Source organism: Oncorhynchus gorbuscha, linkage group LG07 (assembly GCF_021184085.1).
Source record: "Oncorhynchus gorbuscha isolate QuinsamMale2020 ecotype Even-year linkage group LG07, OgorEven_v1.0, whole genome shotgun sequence".
Classification (NCBI taxonomy): Eukaryota; Metazoa; Chordata; class Actinopteri; order Salmoniformes; family Salmonidae; genus Oncorhynchus; species Oncorhynchus gorbuscha.
In genome coordinates this window covers 63,877,534-63,893,385 of record NC_060179.1, presented here as the reverse complement: position 1 = coordinate 63,893,385, position 15,852 = coordinate 63,877,534, and the positions used below count along the sequence as shown (strand labels likewise).

At 41.9% G+C, this 15,852-nt stretch overlaps 1 protein-coding gene across 2 annotated transcripts in view; it reads left to right on the top strand.

Moving 5' to 3' along the window:
* The window catches only part of LOC124040226 (protein tweety homolog 2-like), a 113,884-nt gene that overhangs the window by 56,066 nt on the left and 41,966 nt on the right, over positions 1-15,852 (top strand). For both annotated transcript variants that reach the window (XM_046357195.1, XM_046357194.1), the window contains exon 3: positions 10,416-10,527. In XM_046357195.1, coding sequence (XP_046213151.1) covers positions 10,416-10,527 — 112 coding nt within the window. The remainder of the gene's footprint in view (positions 1-10,415; positions 10,528-15,852) is intronic.

The window sequence follows — 15,852 nt, the reverse complement described above, 5'->3', positions numbered from 1 at the left end:
TCGACCGATTATGATTTTTCAAGGCTGATACCGATTATTGGAGGACCCCTCCAAAAAAAGCAGATACCGATTAATAGGCTGATTTAAAAAAAAAAATACATTTTTTTTATTTGTAATAATGACAATTACAACAATACTGAATTAACACTTATTTTAACTTAACATAATACATCAATAAAATCAATTTAGCCTCAAGTAGATAATGAAACATGTTCAATTTGGTTTAAATAATGCAAAAACAAAGTGTTGGAAAAGAACATAAAAGTGCAATATGTGCCATGTAAGAAAACTAACGTTTCAGTTCCTTGCTCAGAACATGAGAACATATGAAAGCTGGTGGTTCCTTTTAACATGAGTCTTCAATATTCCCAGGTAAGAAGTTTTAGGTTGTAGTTATTATAGGACTATTTCCCTCTATACCATTTGTATTTCATTAACCTTTAACTATTGGATGTTCTTATAGGCACTTTAGTATTGCCAGTGTAACAGTATAGCTTCCGTCCCTCTCCTCGCTCCTCCCTGGGCTCGAACCAGCAACACAACGACAACAGCCACCACATCGAAGCAGCGTTACTCATGCAGAGCAAGGGAAACAACCATCCCAAGGCTCAGAGCGAGTGAAGTTTGAAACGCTATTAGCACGTGCTAACTAGCCAGCCATTTCACTTCGGTCACACCAGCCTCATCTCGGGAGTTGATAGGCTTGAAGGCATAAACAGCGCAATGCTGTTTATGCTCCCCCGAGCTGACAAGGTGAAAATCTGTCTTTCTGCCACTGAACGAGGCAGGTAACCCACCGTTCCTAGGCCGTCATTGAAAAACAGAATGTGTTCTTAACTGACTTGGCTAGTTAAATAAAGATTAAATAAAGGTGTAAAAAATATATATATATCATTTTTTTAAATCGGCAAATCGGCGCCCAAAAATACAGATTTCCGATTGTTATGAAAACTTGAAATCGGCCCTAATTAATCGGCCATTCCGATGAATCGGTCGACCTCTAATACAGTGCATTTAGAAAGTATTCAGTCCCCTTGACCTTGTCCACATTGTGTGACGTTGAATGGATTCAATTGTTTCTTCCCCTCATCAATCTACACACTATACCCCATAATGACAAAGGAAAAACAGATTTTTTGAATTTTTTGCGAATGTATTAAAAATCAAAACCTGAAATATCACATTTACGTAAGTATTCAGATCTTTGCTGAGGCACCTTTGTTCAGTACTTTGTTGAAGTGATTACAGCCTCAAGTTTTCTTGGGTATGACGCTACAAGCTAGGCACACCTGTATTTGGGGAGCTTCTCCCATTTTTCTCTGCAGATCCTCTATAAACTCTGTCAGATTGGATGGGGAGCATCGCTGCACAGCTATTTTCAGGTCTCTCAAGAGATGTTTGATCTGGTTCAAGTCCAGGCTCTGGCTGGGCCGCTCAACGACATTCAGAGACTTGTCCCGAAGCCACTCCTACGTTGTCCTGTAGCGCTCTGGAGCAGGTTCTCTCTATTCTCCCAGTACCTGCCTCTGAAAAACAACCCCAGAGCATGATGCTGCCACTACGCTTCTCAGTCGAGATGGTGCCAGATTTCCTTCAGACATGACGCTTCGCATTCAGGCCAAAGAGTTAAGTCTTGGTTTCATAAGACCAGATAATCTTGTTTCTCTGGTCTGTGTCCTTTAGGTGCCTTTGGGAAAACTCCAAGCGGGCTGTCATGTGCCTTTTACTGATGAGTGGCTTCCGTCTGGCCACTCTACCATAAAGGACTGATTGGTGGAATGCTGCAGAGATGGTTGTCTTTCTGGAAGGTTCTCCTATCTCCATAGAGGAACTCTGGAGCTCTGTCAGAGTGACCATCGGGTTCTTGGTCACCTCCCTGATCAAGGCCCTTCTCCCCCAATTCCTCAGTTTGGGCGGGCGACCAGCTCTATGGAGAATATTGTTGTTTCCAAACTTCTTCCATTTAAGAATGGAAGCCACTGTGTTCTTGGGGACATTCAACGCTGCAGACATTTTTTGGTACCCTTCCCCAGATTTGTGCCTCGACACAATCCTATCTCTGAGCTCTACAGACAATTCATGGCTTGGTTTTCGCTCTGACATGAACTGTCAACAGTGGGACCTTATATAGACAGGTGTGTGTCTTTCCAAATCATGTCCAATCAATTGAATTTACCACAGGTGGACTCCAATCAATTTGTAGAAATATCTCAAGGATGATCAATGGAAACAGGATTCAGCTGAGCTCAATTTCCCAATCTGGCCCTCATACCATCATGGTCATCTAATCAGCCCCAGCTTACAATTGGCTCATTCATCCCCCGTTCTTCCCCTGTAACTATTCCCCAGGTCGTTGTTGTAAATGAGAATGTGTTCTCAGTCAACTCACCTGGTAAAATAAGGGTTAAATAAATCACTTTTTTTTCAAGTGTCATAGCAAAGGGTTTATTTTCAATAAATTAGCAAACATTTAAAAAAAACTGATTTTGCTTTGTCATTATGGGGTATTGTGTGTAGATTGATGAGGATATTTTTTTAAATCCATTTTAGGATAAGTCTGTAATGTAACAAAATGTGACAAATTCAAGGGGTCTGAATACTTTCCGAATACACTGTAAATGCATCATCGCAAAGATGAATATGTGTGCAGAAGTTGGAGTTGTAGTTCTTTAGCCAGAGGTTAAATTTCAGTTCTCTCTCTGCGAATTTGCTTTCTCTCATCCTCTGTTCCAGTTTGTATGTCATGGACATGACAGTACCACAGATGTTTGCTATGCGTATACCAGGGGCCATATCAAGAGTCTCAGAGAAGGCGTGCTGATTTAGGATCAGTTTTGCCTTTTAGATCACAATGAATAAGGACAGAAGGGACTTGATCATAGGTCAGCACCTATGGTCCCTGCGCCATCTACTACTCAGTCTGTCTGATGGTCACCAGATATTTATCTGCGTTGAGTTATACTAACTCTCTCTCCCTCCATCTCTCTTCTGTTTCTCTAATCCCCTACCATCATCCTGTTAATGAGAATGATTCAGATATTTCAGAGAAACCTTTTTCCCCAGGCTGCTATTATTTGCTATGCTTTGCTTTTTTCTTTCCTAGGTTTTGAGGTTTCTCTGTATGTGTGTCCCAAATGGCACCCTATTCCCTAAATAGTGAACATCTTTACAACTTTACAGTAAACAAAGTAGTGCACTATAAAGGGAATAGGGCGTCATCTGTATGTCTCTAGCATCATACAGCTTGTTCAAACACAGGAACATGAAAGAGGCAGATTCCTGACAGTATGTTTTTGACACCGGGCTAATGTTTTGGTGTGGAAAAAGTAAAGACATCCCACAGACATGATTTAATGCGTTAACATCAGTACTTTATTCATAGTGAGAAATGCATATTCTCTCTCTTCTCTTTTTCCTTTTCCCTTTCTCTCTCTATTTCTCTCATTTTTTTGGGTGGGGGGGTTGATCAGCTTTAATATTACAGATAAATTGTAGCTACCACCAATGTTATCATTTATATTTTGCATATACTGTACAGTTGAGGTCGGAAGTATACAAACACCTTAGCCAAATAAGTTAAATTCAGTTTTTCACAATTCCTGACATTTAATCCTGGTAAAACATTCACTGTCTTAGGTCAGTTAGGATCACCTCTTTATTTTAATAATAAGAAATGTAAGAATAATAGTTGAGAGAATAATTTATTTCAGCTTATTTTCTTTCATCACATTCCCACTGGGTCAGACGTTTACATACACTCAATTAGTATTTGGTAGCATTGCCTTTTAATTGTTTAACTTGGGTCAAATGTTTCGGGTAGCCTTCCACAAGCTTCCCACAATAAGTTGGGTGAATTTTGGCCCATTCCTCCTGACAGAGCTGGTGTAACTGAGTCAGGTTTGTAGGCCTCCTTGCTCGCACACGCTTTTTCAGTTCTGCCCACAAATTTTCCATAGGGTTGAGGTCAGGGCTTTGTGATGGCCACTCCAATACCTTGACTTTGTTGTCCTTAAACCATTTTGCCACAACTTTGGAAACATGCATTGTCCATTTGGAAGACCCATTTGTGACCAGGCTTTAACTTCCTGGCTGATGTCTTGAGATGTTTCTTCAATATATCCACAAAATGTTCCACCCTCATGATACCATCTATTTTGTGAAGTGTGTAACCGATGTGAAATGGCTAGCTAGTTAGCGGTGGTGCGTGCTAATAGCGTTTCAATTGGTGATGTCACTCACTCTGAGGCCTTGAAGTAGTTGTTCCCCTTGCTCTGCAAGGGCCGTCACTTTTGTGGCGCGATGGGTAACGATGCTTCGTGGGTGTCAGTTGTCGCTGTGTGCAGAGGGTCCCTGGTTCGAGCCCGGGTCAGGGCGAGGGGACGGACGAAAATTAAACTGTTACATTGATGCTGTTGACCCGGATCACTGGTTGCTGTGGAGAAAAAGGACGAGGTCAAACGGGGGGGTGAGTGTAACTGGTGTGAAATGGCTAGTTAGCAGTGATGCGTGCTAATAGTGTTTCAATCAATGATGTCACTCGCTCTGAGACCTGAAGTAGTTGTTGGAACAAGGGCAGTGGCTTTTGTGGCGCGATGGATATTGATGCTTCGTGGGTGACTGTTGTCTGTGTGCAGAGGGTCCCTGGTTCGAGCCCGGCGAGGGGACGGATGAAAGCTATACTGTTACAAGTGCACAGTCCATCCTGCAGCAAAGCACCCCCACAACATGATGCTGCCACCCATGTGCTTCACGGTTGGGATGGTGTTCTTCGGCTTGCAAGCTTCCCCCTTTTTCCTCCAAACATAACGATGGTCATTATGGCCAAACAGTTCTATTTTTATTTCATCAGACCAGAGGACATTTCTCCAAAAAGTACAATCTTTATCCCCATGTGCAGTTGCAAACCATAGTCTGGCTTTTTTATGGCGGTTTTGGAGCAGTGGCTTCTTCCTTGCTGAGAGGCCTTTCAGGTTATGTCGATATAGGACTCGTTTTACTGTGGATATAGATACTTTTGTATCTGTTTCCTCCAGCATCTTCACAAGGTCCTTTGCTGTTTTTCTGGGATTGATTTGCACTTTTCTTACCAAAGTACATTCATCTTTAGGAGACAGAACGAGTCTTCTTCCTGCGTGGTATGACGGCTGTGTGGTGCCATGGTGTTTATACTTGCGTACTATTGTTTGTACAGATGAATGTGGTACATTCAGGCGTTTGATATTTCTCCCAATGATGAACCAGACTTGTGGAGGATCTACAATGTTTTTGTCTGAGGTCTTGGCCGATTTCTTTTGATTTTCACATGATGTCAAGCAAATAGGCACTGAATTTGAAGGTAGGCCTTGTAATACATCCACATGTACACCTCCAAATGACTCAAATGATGTCAATTAGCCTTTCAGAATCTTCTAAAGCCATGACATAATTTTCTGGAATTTTCCAAGCTGTTTAAAGGCACAGTCAACTTAGTGTATGTAAACTTATGACCCACTGGAATTGTGATACAGTGAATTAAAAGTGAAATAATCTGTCTGTAAACAATTGTTGGAAAAATTACTTGTGTCATGCACAAAGTAGGTGTCCTAACCAACTTGCCAAAACTATAGTTTTTTAACATTAAATTTGTGGAGTGGTTGAAAAACGAGTTTTAATGACTCCAACCTAAGTGTATGTAAACTTCCAACTTCAACTGTATATACACTGCTCCAAAAAATAAAGGGAACACCAATATAACACATCCTAGATCTGAATTAATGAAATATTCTTATTAAATACTTTTTTCTTTACATAGTTGAATGTGCTGACAATAAAATCACACAAAAATGATCAATGGAAATCAAATGTATCAACCCATGGAGGTCTGGATTTGGAGGCACACTCAAAATTAAAGTGGAAAACCACACTACAGGCTGATCCAACTTTGATGTAATGTCCTTAAAACAAGTAAAAATGAGGCTCAGGAGTGTGTGTGGCCTCCACGTGCCTGTATAACCTCCCTACAACGCCTGGGCATGCTCCTGATGAGGTGGCGGATGGTCTCCTGAGGATTTTCCTCCCAGACCTGGACTAAAGCATCCGCCAACTCCTGGACAGTCTGTAGTGCAACATGGCGTTGGTGGATGGAGCGAGACATGATGTCCCAGATGTGCTCAATTGGATTCAGGTCTGGGGAACGGGCAGGCCAGTCCATAGCATCAATGCCTTCCTCTTGCAGGAACTGCTGACACACTCCAGCCACATGAGGTCTAGCATTGTCTTGCATTAGGAGGGACCCAGGGCCAACCGAACCAGCTTTTGGTCTCACAAGGGGTCTGAGGATCTCATCTCGGTACCTAATGGCAGTCAGCCTACCTCTGGCGAGCACATGGAGGGCTGTGCGGCCCCCAAAGAAATGCCACCCCACACCATGACTGACCCACCGCCAAACTGGTCATGCTGGAGGATGTTGCAGGCAGCAGAACGTTCTCCACAGCGTCTCCAGACTCTGTCACGTCTATCACATGTGCTCAGTGTGAGCCTGCTTTCATCTGTGAAGAGCACAGGGCGCCAGTGGCGAATTTGCCAATCTTGGTGTTCTCTGGCAAATGCCAAACGTCCTGCACAGTGTTGGGCTGTAAAGCACAACCCCCACCTGTGGACGTCGGGCCCTCATACCACCCTCATGGAGTCTGTTTCTGACCGTTTTAGCAGACACATGCACATTTGTGGCCTGCTGGAGGTCATTTTGCAGGGCTCTGGCAGTGTTCCTCCTGCTTGCACAAAGGCAGAGGTAGCAGTCCTGCTGCTGGGTTGTTGCCTTCCTACAGCCTCCTCCACATCTCCTGATGTACTTAATTTTTTTAGCAGTATACATACATACATACATACATACATACATACATACATACATACATACATACATACATACATACATACATACATACATACATACATACATACATACATACATACATACATACATACATACATACATACATACATACATACATACATACATACATACATACATACATACATACATACATACATACATACATACATACATACATACATACATACATACATACATACATACATACATACATACATACATACATACATACATACATACATACATACATACATACATACATACATACATACATAATATATGCCATTTAGCAGACGCTTTTATCCAAAGCGACTTACAGTCATGTGTGCATACATTCTACGTATGGGTGGTCCCGGGGATCGAACCCACTACCCTGGCGTTACAAGCGCCATGCTCTACCAACTGAGCTACAGACATACATACATACATACATACATATACACATATAAATACATATATATATACATACCTTTTTTATATATGTATTTTCCTTTGTTACTTTCTAACCCTACCACCCCTCCTCTAATTCGAGTAAACTAGCTAGTGAACAACAATGCTTAGGCTTCTACTTCCAGCTTATACATACAGCACTATGTACATTTTATGGACACATTTTATTTTACAATAGTTCTGTTTTGTTTGTTTTTACTCCTGTCCCTCCTCAACCTCTCCCATCTATTTCTGATGTGCATCCGGTTTGATTGCTATTAGCCATATCTTTCAAACTGTGCTCTTTCGCAAATGTTCTGAACCTATATACGTTTTACGGACACAGTATGTTTTACATGAGTTATCTTGCTGTTATTAGTCCCAACTTCAGCTCCATTCAGCCCCTCCCATCTATCTCTTAACACCATCCTAATTGGATTTCTATTTGCCATATCATCTTCAACTGTGCTGTGATGTTTGACTGGAGTTCTTAACTTGTCTATACTCATTGTTTCTACAGATTGTAAATTGAAAATAAACATTTTTGCTAAATGTATTATTATATTATTGATTGATTGACCATGACTTTTCAGATTACCCAGTACTGCTATCTGCAGGTTGAGCTCCAGGTAAATATTGCAATTTTTCAGCCATTCCTGGACCTGTGACCAAAAACAAGCTACATATGGACAGTTCCAAAACAAATTATCTAATGATTCTGTCTCTTCACAGCTAAATCTGCAGAGCTGGGAAGGTTGTATCCCCCATATAAATAACATTCTATTGGTTGCAAGAATTTTGTATAATAATTTAAATTGAAAAATTCAACGCAATGGGAGACAGAGGAAGCTTCTCCTTTGAGTCACAGAATGTGTCCCAAATGGCAACCTATTCGCTATGTCGTGCACTACGTACACCGAGTGTACAAAACATTAGAAACACGTTCCTAATATTGAGTTGCACCCCCTTTTGCCCTTAAAACAGCCTAAATTCGTCGGGGAATGTCTGGGATTATTGACTCCAATGCTTCCCACAGTTGTGTCAAGTTGACTGGTAGTGGATCTCTACTCCGAATTGCTCGTTCCATACATTTGCAGATGGATACACTGCTGCCATGAAGGGATGCACCTGATTGGCAATAATGTTCAGATATCCTGTGGCATTCAAAGTTGCGCCATTTTATCAAGGGGCCCAATGTGTGCAATGAAAATACACCCCCCACTATCACCCCACCATCACCAGCCTACAATGTTGCCATGCGGCATGATGGATCCATGTACTCATGTCGCTTTCTCCCTACCCTAGTCCTGCCATCACTGTGAAACAGCAGCAACTGGGATTCATCAGACCAGGCAATGTTTTTCCAATTCTCTAGTGTCCAGTGTTTTCGTTCCTTAGCACACTGCAACCGCAGTTTCTAGTATTTTGCTGAAAGAAGTGGAACTCTGTAACACTCTGTAACTCTCTTGACACACTCAAACCAGTGAGCCTGGCACCGACTACCGTACCCCGTTCAAAGGCACTTAAATATTTTGTCTTGCCCATCCACCCTCTGAATGGCAATACTGACACAATCCATGTCTCGATTGTCTCAAGTCTTAAAAATCCTTCTTTAACCTGTCTCCTCCCCTTCACCGACACTGATTGAAGTGGACTTAACAAGTGACATCACTAAGGGATCATAGCTTTCACCTGGATTCACTTGGTCAGTCTATGTCATGGAATGAGCAAGTATTCCTAATGTTTGTACGCTCAGTGTATATAGGGCCCCATTTGGGACACGTCCAGTGATAGACACTGTTACGAATGTGGAGGTTTCCCTCAGAGCCTAGACTAAGTTATGCCCACTGGGACTGACCTGTGGTCCTCATCTGGCATCACTTTACTGGACCAGACATAACAGGAGGAAGTGGGTGTTTTAATATACTGCAAGGGTAGGCTGTATAAAGTGTGAGGTTCCAATAATCAAGAGATACTGAGAGAGGATTATCTCCACAGTAGTTGTGTTAGTGTGGTAGAGTGGGAAGGGGAGGGATAGGCACAGTAGTGTGAAGATAAAGTATTAGTAGAGATACTATGATAGAGGGACCACTGCTTGTGTCAGAGTACTGTCACAAAATAAATAAATAAAATACTTGGATTTGATTCTGATGTCCATAACACACAAACTCAAAGAGGGGATGAGAAAAAGGACATTTTTCAGAGAGAACTGAATTTCAGCCTACTGCTAAAATATGTGTATGTGCTTGCCTGTGTGCATGTGTAGTAATGCTTAGTAATCTAAGGTTGGCTGGAGTAATACAGAACCATTTATTATGATAGTGCATAGTTCTGTTTTTCTGTATGATAGTGGACTACAGGAACATTCTCAGTGACTGGATGAATGTTGTGTGACTCTGTCCAGTTGTTTTTCTGTCTATGTTCAGCACGTTCCTATTATTACTGACCAGGGAAGAGATGGAGACCCGCACACTGTTGAAATGCCACCAGAGACTCCATAACAGTGTCTGCAATCCCAAATGGCACCCAATCCCTTACATAGTGCACTACATTTGACCAGAATCCTATGTGCCCTGGTCAAAAGTATCTCACTATATAGGGAATAGGGTGTCATTTGGGACACAACCAATATGTGTGTTTCTTAATTTGCTGTGAGGTTTTATGTCTTTGTCACATTTGATTTAATGTGCACTTATCTATTTGATCTACTAAACTTTTCAGACTGAAAAAAACGAAGAATGGTGGTTCACACACAAACCTTTTCACAATCATCAACCAAACTAACATACAGTATTCTTCTAGCTTGCACGATACCCTCAAGGTGGGGATGTGCAACGAAGCTCAAGCTTTCATGTTGCCATTTTAGGGGTTGTAGTCATGACAGCGCACCATAACTTTTGACAACTCTCACCCTGGGAGCTGCAAAAGGCAATGACGGAATAATATATAACAGTTTATAATTGTGGCAAAACAACCTCCTTTAAACGAAGATCAATTATTTATTGGATCAGTCGTTGGTACTAAGTACTGTATGTTGTATATGTTGTCTTATACTGATTAATTTATCAGAAACGCTAACCTGCATCTTCCTTCCTGTCTCTCTCGCTCTGTGCAGTGCTGCGGTGGGAGTGGGTTTCTATGGCAACAGCGAGACCAACGACGGGGTTTACCAGCTGACATACTCCCTGTACAATGCCAATCACACCCTGGGAGGGGTCGACAATCTGGTGGGTAGCACTACAGACTCAATACATAACCTCTAAGTTTGCTGTACATTATCACTTTGCTACATTACCACTACATTACCATACACTACATAACCACACAGATGACGACTCTCTGTACAACACCAATCACAAGCTGGGAGCCGTCGACAGCCTGGTGGGTACAGTAGAATGACTACTCCTCCCAACTCCCCCAATTATACTGCAGACAATTGCCCACTATTCTCTACCCACCCACCCCAATCCTACTCCCTATGCCGCGGGGATAGACTCCCCATGAACAAAGAACCATCCCCTCCTCTGTCCTCCTTGGTGTGACCCCTACTTTACACTGTGAGGCCCTTCCTGGCTATTTATATCTGTCTCATTTTTTCAATTTGTGCTAAGAAGCGCTGATGATGACACGCAAAGAGGCACCCAAATCCAGCTTTATAATTTCACACTCTCTGGGGCATTTTATCACTCAGATAATAAGGCTCAGAACTCCACAGGAAGTTTTAACAGTGGGATTTCAGTTCTATTTTCTCTCAGTGCTAAAAAGGAGCAAGCTATGTTTGATCCCAGCCATTTATAGGCAGAAATGCACAGAAATGTTGTGATGTATAGACCTTAATGGTTGAACATAGGAGTCAGATTTCCTTAATTCTGAATTTGATTAAATATGGTCCAATTTAAAATGCCATCAGCAGATGCTATTATCCAAAGACACTTGTAGTTAACACTTATAGCTCTATATACTGTATATTCAGTGTAGCCTAAATTACCTATGCAGGAATCAAACCCTGCTTCAACCAAGAATAGATTGAGCCACGGGAATCACCAAGTCTCTGATCAATATGTCACACTCCCCTGGTGACTGGGATGATTATACAGCCTCTCTGGTTTATTATGACATCACCATTACATCACCCACTATCCTCCTTCCTTATCACCTCCCTCAGCAATAAAGTAGGAAGTGGATCATCGTGAAAGCGAGAGAGAGAAGGACTCCAGATGACTTCTATGAACGCTGTCAAAGAGCATGGATTAACTCCCCATCTGTGTTAAAGGAGTAAATGAATTGAAGTTAAGTTTCCGTAGCTGGCTGTCTCTCTCATGGCTGTGACTCACACTACTGAGCCTGAAAACACACATAGCCGGTTTACCGGGCACAGATTAAGCCTAGTCCAAGACTAAGATGCCCTTTTAATGGAGATTCTCAACTGAGCTTGGCCGGGAAACTGGCCCACAGCGTATAGAACCAATTAGCCTGATTCCTATCTGAGCTGTTAGTCCTGGTCTTCCAGCGGTACAAAGGCCTTACTGTGTCTTATAGACAGACTCCACAGTCTCCCTTCACAATCAGACTCCAAACACACACACTCACACACACACACACACACACACACACACACACACACTCCACAGTCTCCCTTCACATAATCAGCCGTGAACCCAGGAAGCAAAGACCTTTGAAGAGGATCAATGGCCGGGCGTCCTGATAGGCTGCTTCAGTGTTCAAGTCTCCATTCTGACAACAATGGCTGCTTTGGCTTTTGCCCCCGCCACTCAGATGCCTCCTCCTCCCCCTCTCCTCCCCCTCTCCACACACTCTTCAGAAGTCGGTTCACATCCAAAGAGCAGATCTCTGACTAGGAGGGGATGGAAACGAAACACTTAACAGTCACCGTCAACGGAAGTTGGCTGCTTTTTAACTTCACAGTCACCATCAATTTTCCCAGCTTTGGTTGAGTTAGTTAATTAGTTCTGGACCATATGTCTGTGTAGATTTCTATCAGCCCCCCACACAGAAAACCCCGACTGGGAATCTGAATGAACAATCAGACACACAGTTAGAAGACATTCTTTTCTGAAGAAGAAGCCAGAAAAACAGTCTGCTGCTGATAGCGTAATGGGAATAACGGGAATTTGGAATACTTGGTCTATTGTGTAATCTTTAAGTGATATCCCATATGAACTAGGATCTCTGCAGACATTCTATAAATACATTGTTATATTCTTTGCTGAGGCTTGGAGGAAAGAGATGGTGAATGAAGAGAGAAGTTTTGACAGCCAACTGTCAGAACTCTAGCTTGGTCCCAGATCTGTTTGTGTTGTCTTGCCAACTCCTGCCAATGACCATACAAGTTGGCAAGACAGCACAAACAGATATCAGACCAGGCTATCAGTGTTGCTTGTATTAGTCAGTCAGAGAGCAAGGTTACATCTCGCTGTGGTTGGGACCTGGCCATTGACATAACTGTGAATATATTTCCTTCAACCAAACACGCTCTCATCGTAATAAGCTTTGTCTGGAAACAATAGACATTAAAGATGAGTTATTTTACACTGTATGTGACTAAAGAAGGATTTACGTAAGCAACCAAGTTCAAAGAATCTTGGAGAGAGAATGTTTGAAAATTGTTGAGGGGAAGGAAGCAGGGTTATGTATGGCATTGAGTTGACAAGCCATTGATAAACTGCCTGGTTGGAGATCTCTGAGTCCCAAATGGCACCCTAACCCCTGCATAGTGCCAGCAGCATGCTACCCTGCATCCCACTGCTGGCTTGCTTCTGAAGCTAAACAGGGTTGGTCCTGGTTGGTTCCTAGATGGGAGACCAGATGCTGCTGGAAGTGGTGTTGGAGGGCCCGTAGGAGGTACTCTTTCCTCAGGTCTAAAAAAATATATATATATCCCAATGCCCCATGGCAGTGATTGGGGACATTGCCCTGTGTCGGGTGCTGTCTTTCGGATGGGAAGTTAAATGGGTGTCCTGACTCTCTGTGGTCACTAAAGATACCATGGCACTTATTGTAGGAGTAGGGGTGGTTGTCCTGGCTAAATTCCTAATCTGGCCCTCATACCATCATGGTCATCTAATCATCCCCAGTTTACAATTGGCTCATTCATCCCCCCTCCTCTCTCCTGTAACTATTCCCCAGGTTGTTGCTGTAAATTAGAATGTGTTCTCAGTCAACTTTCCTGGTAAAACATAATACTGCACCATAGCACTCTGGTCAAAAGTAGTGCACTCTGTAGGGAATAGGGTGCCATTTTGGATGCAGACTCTGTGTGTAATGGTTGGTGACTGACTAAGAGTTGGACCTGGGCCTGGGTCTGGATCTGGGCCTATAGACTCCTAGGTTTGATTCCTGTCCCAGATCAGGGATTTCAGAAGGGTATCCCTCAGGTCATTAACCTGCTGGCTGTTGCAGCCTTGGCATCCTTACACATACTGTGCTGCAGCTAGAACAGGAACATGAAGGTCAGCATGACTTTGTCACAGGATGGTGTCAAAAATACAGACAAAGGTTTTAGAACAACTACTCATTCAAGGGTTTTTCTTTATTTTTACTATTGTCTACATTGTAGAATAATAGTGAAGACATCAAAAAGCGCATATGGATTCATGTTGTAACCAAAAAAGTGTTAAAACAAATCAAAATATATTTTATATTTGAGATTCTTCAAATAGCCACCCTTTGCCTTGATGACAGCTTTGCACACTCTTGGCATTTTCTCAACCAGCTTCACCTGGAATGCTTTTCCAACAGTCTTGAAGGAGTTCCCACATATGCTAAGCACTTGTTGGATACTTTTCCTTCACTCTGCGGTCTGAATCATCTCAAGCCATCTCAATTTGGTTGAGGTCAGGGGATTGTGGATGCCAGGACATCTGATGCAGCACTCCATCACTCTCCTTCTTGGTAAAATACCGATTACACAGCCTGGAGGTACTTATTTTCCACCATAATTTGCAAAAAAAATTCATTAAAATCCTACAATGTGATTTTCTGGATTCTTTTTCTAATTTTGCCTGTCATAGTTGAAGTGTACCTATGATGAAAATTACAGGCCACTCTCATCTTTTTAAGTGGGAGAACTTGCACAATTAGTGGCTGACTAGATACTTTTTTGCCCCAGTGTATATATATATATATGTATATATATGTATATATAAACTGAAATACTGTAACTATTCAGAACTTTTGCTTTGAGACTCGAAATTCAGCTCAGGTTAATCCTGTTTCCATTGATCATCCTTGATGTAACGATTCTCGTCCTCCTCTTCTGAGGAGGAGTAGTAAGAAGGATCGGAGGACCAATGCGCAGCGTGGTAAGTGTTCATTATATTTATTTAAATTTCAGAACACTAAATAATAAAACAACAAAGAGAACGAAATGAAACCGAGACAGTCCTGTACGGTGCATACATAAAACACAGAACAGAAAATTAACACCCACCAAACACAGGTGGAAAAAGGCTATCTAAGTATGATTCTCAATCAGAGACAACGAACGACACCTGCCTCTGATTGAGAACCATACCAGGCCAAACTCAAAACACAACATAGAAAAACAAACATAGACAACCCACCCAACTCACGCCCTGACCATACTAAAACAAAGACATAATAAAATAACTAAGGTCAGAACGTGACACTTGAGTCCACCTGTGGTAAATTTAATTGATTGGACATGATTTGGAAAGGCACACACCTGTCTATATAAGGTCCCACACATGACAGTGCATGTCAGAGCAAAAACCAAGCCATAAGGTCAAAGGAATTGTCCGTAGAGCTCCAAGACAGGATTGTGTTGAGGCACAGATCTGGGGAAAGGTTCCAAAACAATTCTGCAGCATTTAATAGTCATGGTACCATTTGAAAGAAAACACTTAGAAGTTTGTGGAAATGTGAATTGAATGTAGGAGAATGTAACTTAATAGATCTGGGAGAAGAAATACAAATACCACCATTTTTGAAATGCAAGAGAAATGTCACAGAGCCATCACTCTGTTTGCAATTCCGATAGTGTCCACAAGATGTCAGCAGTGTATGTGCAAAGTTTCAGATGGATAACTTGATGTATGAGCGAACTACAAGACTTTTACTGTGAAGTCCCCAGGTACAGTTGTGAAAATCATGAAGGAGACATTCACATTCATTTTAAATTTTTCTGCAAGAATATCGTCAAATCTGGATACTTGGACTTTGATTTAGCTTTCCAAGTATTACTAGCCATATTATAAATTCAACATTTGCAAAACAAACAGTTTTCATAACTTCATAACTCTTAATATCATTATAATTTTTTTCCAAAATGAAAAGGCATGCTGTCGTACAAGGTTACTAGCTACATTTGACAATATATACATGGTTTCCGGATACTCCCGTAAAGCCCAGCTCATTGGCTATCTAGCTAACTTTGTTTGACCCCGATTGGTGCTTATTTGACAAAGATACAGTCGTTCAAGTGATGGCCGCCCGTGTCATCGGCGTGCCATGAAGGCGTCGCTCTCTGACCAAATATGATGTCCATTAGGATATACTACACCCTTAATGAT